The sequence below is a fragment of the Hemicordylus capensis genome, chromosome 6 (assembly GCF_027244095.1).
Source record: "Hemicordylus capensis ecotype Gifberg chromosome 6, rHemCap1.1.pri, whole genome shotgun sequence".
Lineage (NCBI taxonomy): Eukaryota > Metazoa > Chordata > Lepidosauria > Squamata > Cordylidae > Hemicordylus > Hemicordylus capensis.
Genome location: NC_069662.1, coordinates 110601776 through 110614426, shown reverse-complemented (window position 1 = coordinate 110614426; position 12651 = coordinate 110601776). Strand labels below are relative to the sequence as shown.

The following is a 12651-nucleotide window of genomic DNA, read 5'->3' as shown; positions in this document are numbered from 1 at the left end:
CAGCTGGCATGAAGGAGGAGGGCAATTAGCCAAGTGCTATAAATTTGTCAACAGACCACGAGCAAGTTGCAAGAAGTAACGTGCCATTCCTGGAGTGTTGCTGCAGCCCCAGCCCCTGACTCTGAGAGATTCCAGCTTCATGTTGGCTTTGAAGTTTCTGGCTGTTCCTGACCAACCCTTGTTCCCTGCTCGTGACCGGACTGCTGTGCCCAGTCACTATTTCCTTCTGTGGAGAAGGCCTTGCGCCTTGTTGGGCTCTGGACTTGTGGATATCTGGTGAGCGAACCAGGCTGTGGGGGAAGGCAGTTTGAACCGAATACTTCCAGTAAAGTGTTCTCTTGTGTTTTCTTTTCAGACTGGGAGGGACTCGGAGGAGTTGCCTGTGACCCTGCCCAAGACCGCAATGAAGACGTCAGACACACGGACTGCAGAGGACGCCGAGGAACTTCCAGCGGCCTTGACAGAGACCTTGACTCGGATGCCGGACAGACAGGCTCCTGACACCAGGGCAGACCCCACTTAGCAAAGGGGACCATTCATGCTTGCTACCTGTTTAAAATCTAGAGGTGTTCCTGGACCTGCTTGCTACCAGGTCTAAAATCTGGAGGTATTCCTGGATCTAGTCTGTGCCTAGATGGTGGCCAGGAGCCTATGCATAGTTTAGGTGTCTCTTTCTGGCGCTCGCTCCGCAAACCTGGTTTAAGGGGAGGGGTAGTTAGGCGGGTTAACCGCTTGGAAGCCACTGGGCTCACCTGTGAGCCCAGAGGCTCACACGGTCAGGCAAAATCAGGCTTGGCTCTCCTAGCCCGATTTCGCCTGATCATCAGAATAGCCTCAGAGTGTTCAACTTCTGTTGTCTTCTGTGGGGTTTAATGGCTTGTGCGAGGGATTGCTGCTTACAACTCTAGAATAAGGGTTTTATACAATAATGACAACACCAGCAGAAGGTAAAATAAACCAGCCTAAAGAAGCCAGCTAGTTTTTAAAGCACAACATTAGTGCCATCCAGTTTCTGAGTGTGGTTTCTGATACTATTACCAACTTTTAAAATTGTGTCTTAGGAAAGATAAGATAATGTGTCAAAATGTGCAGCATATGCCTATAAAAACAGAAGCACATATCCAACTGTGCAAAAATGTATTGAGTTGTTCTCAAATTAGTCATATATATGCTATTTAAATGCAAAGTACTCTATGCTATTTGATTAGGTTACATAAATGATTGGGCAAAGCAATGCTGGAATGTGACTGTCTTGTAGGCTTTTTGTGCTATGAATTTACCCCTTTCTAGTTTTATTTCATTCTTTTTTCTCCAGTGGTCAACATAAACTAGACATTCCAGAGAAGCAAGGTAGTAAAAACTTCAAGCTTGGGTCACACTTGACTTATCAATGTACCCCATACATGAAAACATTTTTATAAGATTCTCCACAAAGGAGGTGTTTGTTTTTTTAAATTTGTCGTGCAGAATTAAAGGTGATATTTCTAAACTCTGATGGAAAAGAATTTGCAAGCCACAGAGATATTAATAATCAATATTATAGGCAAACAATATCTCCCCCAACCCCGCCCCACACACACCACATAACACATTCCTACCATTTCCAGAACAGAATTTCCATTTGCTAGATACATTCACTACTGCTAAGAGAATGCAAAGCATATACGAAAATAATGAATTTACAGGTCAGGATATGTTGAGAAGATATAATACTCTTTAGGGAAAATTGATTTCAACTTCTCTGGGCTTCACAAACCCTTTGGGCTTCAAAAGGTGGTTTTACAGATGTGCTGTGAATGATTCAGTGAGAGAAACAAAGACCCCAAGAAGTTCTCAGATTTACAACTAGTTAAGTATATAGTTTGCCTAATTTATAAAGCACATTATAATATTTTATCATTTTCAGACTCCCAACAGCTTTGTAAGGAAACAATTTATTATTCCCATTTTAATTGTAGGGAATGGAGGCTGAGTGATAATGGGTTGTCCAAGATCATCCAGTGAGATCATGGAGGAGGTATGACTTCAACCCAATTGCCTCAGGTTCACTATATTACACTGGATTCTTCCTTTCTTCCTTTTTGTATCCAAGTGAATCTTTATTCCAGACTAAGGTGTTCAGGCCTTCTTTATCCTGCTAAAACTATGCTTCTCACATTGGTAATTTTTAATATTTATTTTATTGCACATATACCAAAGTTTTTGTCCATCATAAAACTCAAGGCAGTAGGGCGCTGCAAATATTTGCCTTTGAAGGGCTGAAGCCAAATCATGTGGACATTGCCTTTGACTGCATGGTAAAGCGTTTTGGAAAACTTTCTGTGGAAAACTTGCCATCCCACATCTCTTTGTTGGATCCAAGTCAATAAAGTCTTTGGAAAATTTGCCTCCCTGTCAATCTTGATTGAGTCATGTTGTGCTCTTTGCTTGTTAGATACTTTTCTGCAGCAAGCCTGTTGTCTGCTTGTGCCACAATGTGAATCAGAATTGGATTCATGGATCTGGGGGAATTAGGTGGCCCTATGTCTGAACCGAGGATTGGAATAGAAGGTCTCTGTGTCCTGCCCACTCCATGATTTTATAAAAACACACACGCTCAAATTTGGCTCCTGCATGAGTTTAACTATCATGCTCAAGATAAAGTACACATTTTAAAGTATTTTCCTAGACCTCTTGCATGGCAGAATTTTTGCAGGGGTTCAGATGGCTTTACATAAAATTTAAAATATATTTATTTACTATTGAGTACTAACTGCCAAAAATGTTGTTCCGAGAATGTAGAGATAAAATGTAGATTTCACTTGGCAGAAGAAGTTAATGTTTAAAGCTGGGTCAACAGAAACTGTCTCCGCTGTTCTCTAGCACCATGAAGTATGTTGCCAATTATTTGCTTACTTCTCTTGTTCTCTTGTACGAAAAGAAATACTGAACATACAGCTGCTGCCACGAAGATTCATAGATAACTTCTGTGAAAAGAATATAAATGGTTTTGTACTTCTGCGCTGTCTTTTCTCATTTCTCTTGGAAACTTTATTTCAAAACTCTGACTTGAGGAGAGCTTTTCCACACTCAAAGGAATTTCTATCAAAAGAAGAAGCTGCCTTATCTTGAACAGAAATGAACAACCATAGTTGCTTGCTGGTAAACATTTTCATAATGCAATCTCACTATAAATGGGTTTCTACTAATAGAGAAATCCCATCTCTGGGATCTAAGAAAAGGCTGCACCTATATCTATCCAAGTCTGCACCTCATAAAGCAGTTTGTTCACAACACTTTTACCGTCTTTATGGAGTTAACTCAAAATTGTTTGACATGCTACATAGAACTATGTTACAGGCACGCATGGTTTATAAAAGAGCACTTGGAATATAGGTAAACCAACCATAACATCAAATAAGTAGTACTCATCAAATGAGTACCCAGAATGTTGGGGGCAATATGCTAAATCATTGTAAACCGCTTAGAGAGCTTCCAGCTATAGAGCGGTATATAAATGTAAGTGCTATTGCTATTGCTATAAACAAAAATCTTATCAGAAATTTTCTTCAAACCAATGTCTGCATAACAAGGAACCTTCCTCCCAGTTTTTAAAGGTGTGTCTGTGCCCGCGCATGCACGCGTGCACACACCCCTATTTTATTAGTGCGCAAGCCATTCTACAACTAGCACAATTCCTGAGAAATACTGCCCCTTATTGCATTATCCCGGGGTTCTTAACTTGTGATACTCCAGATGTTGCTGCACGACAATTCCTATCATTGCCAGCCACCATAAATTGTAGCTGGGGGTGATGGGAGTTGTAGTTCAGCAACATCTGGAGGACCAAAGGTTGGGAACCCCTGGCCTAATGACACCCTATATAAATGGAACAAGTTACCCCACACAGAGCTAGATGGATTTGCATGATGGACTTCTTACAGGGTTTGCTCCTTGACAACCTTGTCATGGCACATGGAGTTCTGCTCGCCAAAAGTTACATAGGACTCAAGGCAGACATACTCATATGGCCTCTGTGCTAAAGTGGATTTCTACCTCCCTAAACAGAAGGAAAGCATTTGTTTAAATTTTTATGAGAAATTGCTGCCTAAATTGATGATCCTTTAGAATCCTTAAAGGATCACACCACTACTTTTCAAATAGCCCCACATCTCATCTGCTTCCTGTACATAATTTCATTCTTAACTTTGGGGTTAGTAAAACAATATTGAGAAGCTATTCACATATGCAGAAAACAGGGTAACCTCCGGCATACAGCTGCAACTCTATTTACAGCCTCACAGCAAACACATGAGCATTTGGGGAAGCCGTAGCAGGGAACATGTGAGACTGACGATCAACATTACAGGGTTTCCTTCAAGGCAGGCAGCCACAGCTAGCAATGTTGGTCCTCCAGCCCCGCCCCTGGCAGCAGTAGCCCCGTGAGTGGCCAGGGAGGATCATGTGACCCAAGAAGACCACTCATAGGGCTCCAAGCTGCAGTCCCACTTTGCAGCTCCCCAATCAGTAGCCTCAGCTAACCCTTTCCTGGCAACTGCAACACTGGCAAAGGCACTGAACTTCGTCCTGATGCCCAAAACTTCCTGCTCACAACAAGGCAAGGATGGAAGGAGAGAAAAGCGCAGCTGCAGCTGCCGCTGCCAGCCAGTACCAAAGGAAGAGGCAACATGAACACACACACACACACACACACACACACACACCAAAACACACCCCAGATCCAGGAGGGACATGGCAGATGCCCTCTGCCTGGTTCCAAATCACACTCCCACAGCTGATGCAATGGCCGGTGAAGGCAGTTGCTGGATTCCTGAGTAGCCAGGCACAAGGCACATTCCCCTCATCTCCACATCTGCTCACTCAGTCGGCATGCAGGGCTGGGCCACCCTACACATTAAAGCTGGGCAAATGGTCACTCAGGGCATTAAGCTGGTGGAAAGGGTGATGACGTGGACCCACCACCACCCCTGTCTGGTTTCCCTCCTGGCCACAGTGGACAGTAGGGCGGGCAGGCAACAGGGAGTGTGCACCTGCCTTCCTTGCCACTGGTGCCACCACCCCCTTCTCTTGCTGCAGCAGGCTTGAGTAGGAGCTGGCTCAGCTTGAAGGCTCGTGCTTGAATGCAGAGGGAAGCTGGCCCGAGTTCAAGTCAGGTCAAGCCTGGCTTGAAACCCCAATTCACGAGCTGGCCTGAGGGGCTCAAGGAGGCATACCTGTGAAGGGTAAACCTGGCAAGGATTGCCTGTACAAGTAAAAGGCTCCTCCATAATAAGCAGCAGGGGGAAGAAGAAAGGTACCTCTTACTTTTAAAACCAAGCCACCAGCGGTGGCTGCAGGGAAGTTGTGGGAGGTGAGGGGAAAGGTCCCCTGCCTTCTACCTTATCAAACCACACTGCTGTGTGGTGGGATGGAGAACTGGAAGGAGATCACTCTTGCCGCAGCCGCCCCATCACCCCATCCCACCACACAGCAGCGTGGTTTGGGAAAGTAGAAGGGGGAACCTTCCTCTCGGCCCCTCCCCCTCCCCGCAGGTGTGGCTGTGGCCTCCGTGGCGGCGCCCTCCAACATCCCACCGCACAGCGGTGGTGTATAGAAGGTAAAAGGGGGAACTCCCCCCTTGCCCCTTTCACTGCTACTATAGGCAAGTGGCGACTCTGCTGTCCCATCACTCTACCACTGCCCCGCCAGCCTCCCAAGTAACAGGCCAGTCAATCTGCAACCCATTTTTGGCCTGTGAGCGTGCACAGAGGCCATTCGTGTTACCAGGTGAGTGGGTGTAGGAGGGTGGGCATGTGGGGGAGGGTGTCCCGCTTCACCCACCTGCCCTGCTGCTGCCACTTGCTGCTCTTGCAGTGCCAGCAGGGTGGGCAGGCAAGTGGCAAAGTGTCTCCCGCCACCCGCCCACCCTCATTGCCACTGCTACCCTCTGCATTGTGATGGTGGTGATGATGGTGAGAGGGCAGGTGCAGGAGTGCACCCAGGTAATTTGGGCACCTGGACCACCCCTGCTGTGAGGCCCCCGCACTGCGAGCCCCTCAGCCCCCACAAGCCCCCACCACTGCCATCACTGCTACGAGGCCAAACCACCGGCCTTTGCAAGTATTCTAGTTGCCATGTGCGTGGCAGCTCTCCCCCCCCCGCCGTGGCAGTGGCGGACAGAGTGGGAGCAGCCACTGGGCTGACCACCCACCTCAGTGACCCTTGAGTGGATGGTCAGCCCAGCAGCCACTCCTGCTCCACCTGCCACAGGGGACCTGCTCAGGCTCATCCCCACCCACCCACCCCCAGCCACGCACACAGCAGCTAGAATACTTGCAAAGATTGGTGGTTTGGCCTCACTGTGGCAGGGGTCCCCCACAGTGGTGGGAGGCTTCCCCAAGCCTTTCAAGACCTTCTGGAACCTGGAGACTACAGGCCGGGGCCCCATGGTCCAGGGATAAGAGCACCTTGGGGAGGGCAGATGATGGGAAACATCTGCTCACTCACCCCCCACCCCCCACACCTGTCCACTAGCCAGGAGGGTGCTAAGGGGGGCATGAGGCAAGTGGGCACATACCCAGGCCCCAAGCCCAGTGTCATCCAGACCCCCCCCACACACACACACCTGACCCCCTCCCCTGAGGTTGCAGCTTCCCCATCCCTTTTCCTTCATGCAACTCTGCCTTACGATCTGGGCAGGTTGCAATGGGGTGTTGTTGAAGTGGGGAGCAGCAACAGCTGGGTAGTGCTAGCTGCAATGGATCCGTGCTTTTACCTCCTCAGTGCAGCCTGCCTTGGAGGTAAAGCAGCCAGTGCTGTGCAACTGTGGCAGCGGGTGCTTCACACACGGGGCCAAGGGAGGTGAGGCTGGCCCAGCCAGCATCCTGTCACACTCTCCTGTAGGGTTGCCAACACCATTGCCAGAATGAGGGACACAAGTGTGGGGCTGCAACCAGGGGGAGGAGTGGGGCAGGGAGAAGTCAAGCAAGTGAGCAAGTGGGCGGGAAGGGGTTGAGCAAGCAGGTGAGTGACGGGGAGGAGGTGAGCTGGCAAGTGGCCGGGAGGGGGTGAGCGGATGGGCTGCGAGTGAACTAGCAGCCGTGTAAGCGAGCAGTTTCTCCACACTCACACCATCCTCTCCACGATGCCCCTTGCTGCCTGACTCCATTGCCAGTGGTTCTCTCTCTCTCTCTCTCTCTCTCCCCCCCCCCATCCTTCTGCACTCCACCCATCTATTTGAGGGACTTGGAATCCCCTTTCTTCCCAGGGATCTCGCTTCGGGGCTGAGCCTTCTCCCTTGAGAAGAAGCAGCCTTATCTCTCCACACTGCCATGCCATCCTGCAGCACACTGCAGTCATGCCTATTCCCCAACCGAAGGCCCCCAGGCTTCACTGTCCAGCTATCCCATGGCCTCTCTCTTCTCAGGCAAGGGTGGCTATTGGGCAGGCTAGCACAAACAAGGGCGGCTGTGTTCCAAGAGGTTGCCGCCAAGGAGAAGGTGGCAGTGTCTCCGCACCTCACCCTGTGAAGTGGGAGAAGGGTGACTTGGGGCCCCTGCATCTTTCTTCATAGGAGAAGCTCACATGGATTACAGTGCTTCAGAGCATGTGCAGAGAGCACTGCCCAAGGCCAAACATCTGCAAGGCTGCTGCCTTGAGCTCCTGTCCCTTTTTATGCCAAAATGTCACTCACTGGCACCAGGCAGGGGAGAGCAGCAGCCCCATCACTCGTGCAGTTTCCACCTGGAAAGGGCAAGGAGGCTGTTGCCCTTGCCTTGGGGGGTGACTGGGAGGTTATCACTTCTGGGGCAGCAGTGGGGGGAAGTAACTGGAGGGTAGCTGAAGGGTCTGCACAGGTGATGGGGCTGCTGCTCTCTCATGAGGATGGCATGGGGGTGGGAGTATGTTCCTGTTCACCCTTGAGCTCATTCGCAAGGTGTTTGCCACTTTAAGAAAGTTGGAGCAAATGCTGCTCAGTGCTTTTGCTGGGTGGGCTTTTTCCAAGTGTTCTGCTTGCTTTGCAGGGCACTCTGGTATCCAGGCTCTATGGTACCTCTGTGAAGAGGAGGAGAGGGGGCCTCAAGTAGCGTCCCACAGCGTCCCATGGCTCCACACCAGCACTAGGAGAGGGTAGGCAACCTCCTCTGCTGGCTAAACTTGGGCTTAGAGGTGGGGCTTGCAACTGGGTGACCCTGTTTTGACAGAGCCCTGTTTGAGGGCTTGCCGAGGTTTCACACGGGCGTGCTAACCCCGCCTTCAGACCTCAAGCCCTGTTTTTGCTGGTCGTGAGAACAGCTTCAGAGTGTGCTTGTTCCACTCTCACGAGTCTCCAAAAATTGCTGTGTGAGGGGATCTCATGTCTGAAACACCATCTGTCCCTGAGTCAGACACAGAAAAATATGATAGCTAGATTTAACAACACACACACACACACACACACACACACACACACACACACACACACACACACACCCCTCAGGGTCTGACACCTCATGCTCTACTTCAGGGCTAGCATAACAATATACAGTATTGTTATGCCATTCTTAGGTGCCATTCTTAGGTATTGCATTTTTACAGTGTAGCTGCAGGTCAATGAAATCAGTAGTGTATGTAGAGGCCAATAAAATCAACATTAGTGTTTGTGAACACTCCTGTAACTCATGTCAGCAAAGTACTTTTACAGCAGTTTTGGATAGTATTGGACTGAAACTTCTCCACTGTTTTTATTGTCATGTTTGCAGAAAGCAGTGGTATAAATGGAAAGTCTGAGGCTATTCACATGAGTGTGCAAAACCGGGCGAAGGGAGACCAGCCTGGTTTTGCACGCTCATGTGAACCACCAGGATCGTGCCTGATCCCAGTGGCTACACGGTGGCAAACCCACCTAAGTAGCCTCCCGGCTAAATTAGGTTAAGGGAGCGAGAGCTCCCTTAACTTCATTTTTTCAGTCGTGTGTCAGCCGCGGCTGCTTGAAACCACATCTGACACACTCGGAGGGAGGGGGAATCCCAGGAATGCACTGCACACTCCAGTGGTGCATTATTGGGACTCAGGAGGGTGGGGCAGGGTGGGTGGGAGGTAACGCACAGTGCCACATCCTGGCACCACAACCCCAAAAGCCGCCGAGTGAGCCTCCATTCATCTCGGCGGGTGATCCACCACTCAGGGAAGCCATGGCTATAATCTGCGGGGAAGGTACATTAAACCCTCCTTCCACGCAGACTGCCCCGGAGCTCTTCTCATGGATCGTGAGAAGGGCTCTAATGGCTGCAACTGAAAACCAGCACTGTCTCTATAGGCAGCAGCTGTAGCAGCACTTCAACACTGCTTTTTGTCCTTGTGACAGCTGCTGGCTGCCATTTTCTTTCCTGGAATGCGCTGGGAACATCACATCCCTCAGTGCATTCTGGGAAAGAAAACTGTGGCCAATTGCTGCTGGGAGAATGAGACACAGAGCTGCAGCCTATACCTGCAGAGACAGCACTGTTTTTCAGTTAAAGAAAATAATTACCACTGTCCCACTGGTGCTGGTAACACTTCCCCAACTCCGAAAAATAATACCACTTTTGTGGTTACCTCACAAAATAATAAAACTTTTCTTTGCCCACAATAGGCTGCCAGTATAGCAAACTTCACTAGAAGTGCTGGAGACCAAAAAACAAAACAAAAGAATAATTGATTGAGACATGGAATTTGGATTAATGGATAACATGAACAGAAAACAAAACTATTAGAACTATTAATATTGTGGCCAAAGAGAAAGCATTACCAAATACGTCAATACTTCCTCATAAGTGGGACAGATGGTGAAGAAACCTGAAGTAACTGGAAAGCAGGGTCGAATGAAAAGGGTGAACTTCTTCTTCTTCCCTCAAATTAATGGCATCAGAGCACCCTTCTATTAGACCTGAAGCTTATATTTGTAATGTTTTGTAATGCAAGCGAGATGTCCTTACTTCAGTTTTACAGAACCACTGCAAAAGGTCTTTAGTGTGTTGTCTAAAAGTGACAACACGGAGGTGGTGACAGTAAGAAGAATCTATTAGTGCAATATTTCCAAGCCTCCAAGGAGTAAAAGCCTTTTTATCAAGAAACAAGAGTTGATCGCCCCCGGAAATATATATTTACCTAATTCTGAAAGCTCTTCATATGAACATTATGTTCATATGACTGAATATATATTTAAAATGTGACCAGTAGCAGCCAATACAAGGGAGATTGGGAGTGAGGGCAGCTTCATCCCACATTCAGTAGCAGGTGGGTTGGGATGAGAACTCGCCCAGCAGATTATCTGTTTCTCCTCACTTTCCCCAAACATACAGTAGATGGGCCTTTTCGAGGGCCCATATGAAAGCCCTCCCTTCAGAATTCTTGGCTGGTAGATACAATAGAATTCCAATTGAGCAGAGATATTGCCCCGTAACGCTGATGAGATTGAATCAATTGCACATGTGCTCTTGTCGTGTGTCTTTTATATAGACCTTAGGCGAAGGCTAATTGACCTGCTTTTACATAATCTGCCAGGTTGATTGGACAAATTCTACACCAAATATCTGCTAATAGACATGAATTCATCTATCACATTCACATTGGCAAAATTCTGTTGTTCTGCAGTAAGAGTTCATCACACTCTCCTCGCTAATAGTTAGATCCAGTGTACAGTTATGTTATTAATATGGCTATGTTTAAAGTTTTATATTGTTTTAGTTGTGTTATTGGTCAAAGACTGTAATATAGACTGACTGTAGCAGGTGGGATGCAGGTGTGGCTCATTCTCACTTTCCTCTCTCTGCACTGGCCAATTCCCTCTCGCTAATTTTGTCTGCCAAGGCATTAGCCCTTGGTGCACAGGCTGGTTATTTGCCCAGTTCCCCAGTGAAAAACTGGCCTCTTCGCCTGGGGTTAATGCTGCAGTGGGCAAAACTAGGCAGAGTGAGGCTGGGGGGCGGGGGAGGAGAGCAGGAATGAGCCACATCTGCATCTCAGCTGCTACACTGAATATGAGATGTAAAATGCTGGTCTGCATAAATCGGCTCTAGAACTGCAACCAGAATTTTAGAGAGCAATTTGTATATGTACAAAGAATGGGTTTATGATTGACAAGCAAACTGCCTCTGCAAGCCACTCACTCAACATGTTAACCTACATATTCATTTGCAGGACCCACTTATGTGGTTAATGCCATGTCTTGAAATCATACACAAATTGGAGTGACATGTGTTCATTTTATGGATATATTTGGATAATTAGGTAAGTATTTACCTCAAATAACTTGGCTCTAGTGACATAACACTCTGTTATATTTCCGGATGAAAGTAAATGCCATTTAAGTACAGGATGTGTACATCATTTTAGGCCTTTTAAAAATTTTCTAATTTTTAAAATGATGGATTCTTTCTCCAGCAAGCAACCAGGCATTTCCATATTTTTCACAGGTATATTTATTTTGTTGCTGACCTGATATATGGAGAACTAGCCAACAGACTAATCTTGAAAGGACCTTATTCTTATTTTACAGAATTTATAATTTTACAGAAAACATGTATATTGAAAGCAATATATCATCATCATCATCATCATCAGAAATGCAAACCTCACTGATTTATTATTTGCTTTGAAGTGAAAGATCTGGATCTTTTTGTCTGGACGATGTAGTGATCCCGATGATTCACATGAGCACCAGAAGATTTCACTTGTTGATATTCATATTCCAGCATTTTCCTGCTCTCATATTCTTTGTGTGCCAAGAAGTTATTCAAATAAGCATAAAAAGCACATGATTCAAGGCTTCTTCGAAGTATATGACTTTAGATTCCAGGCAGGCATCTGAATACTATGTTTAGCCTAAAATCCTTCTCTTGACATGCTAATTTTCTATTCAGTCATTGGATGCATTTTCACATGGAGAAGAATCCAAAGCTGCAATGTTCCACCAGCAACCTGATACACTGTAGTCCAGAACGGACTGCACTAGGTTCAACTGAATTGGTTCTATGAAGTACATATTCACTTGACTAACAGCATTACCCAACTACTGATGACAAATCTGCTGCAAGAACATAAAACCACCTTCAGGATAGGATTAATGAACATACTGTACAGATCTCTGGTGCACTTATGATGGAAGCTTCAACTTAAATACTTGCAACTAACACATGATTTAGGAGCAAAAGCTTCTGCAGCTTGTAGCAATGAAGCATCAGTTATTCCACCATATATATTGCAATACAATTAGTGGAAATCAAATTACAGAAGAAACCCATGAAGAAAAGCTGGGCCAACGGGTATCAAGTAAACATGTGCATTAATGCACATTAAGCCACAAGGTTGATGTGAAATAATATCATATAGGTTCCAATGAGAAACAGAAAACATTATCTCATGCATACATATTTTAAAGAAGATATAAAAGTATTACTTACATCCGAATTAAATCTCAACTGGCAAATGTTGCACGATATGATTTGCTTTCTTCTGTGAGGAAGAGGAACCCCAAACGTATGATTTATTACAGCTTTTTGAATCGGGTCCATCTGCAACAAAAAGAGAAGAAATAAAAGCTTTTTCTGTTCTCTTGGAAGCCTGCCAATTCTGCTTACAGCATAAAATGAAATCTACACACTGCCAAAGTCATCTTTTTAAATTGAGCATTTTTTGTATTCTGATTCAGTT

At 46.6% G+C, this 12651-nt stretch overlaps 1 protein-coding gene across 13 annotated transcripts in view; it reads right to left on the bottom strand.

Annotated features, from left to right (window-relative positions):
• Positions 1–12651, bottom strand: part of ZNF385D (zinc finger protein 385D) — a 641404-nt gene that overhangs the window by 132099 nt on the left and 496654 nt on the right. For all 13 annotated transcript variants that reach the window (XM_053263043.1, XM_053263038.1, XM_053263036.1 and 10 more), the window contains one exon: positions 12402–12512. In XM_053263043.1, the coding sequence (XP_053119018.1) occupies positions 12402–12512 (111 nt within the window). The remainder of the gene's footprint in view (positions 1–12401; positions 12513–12651) is intronic.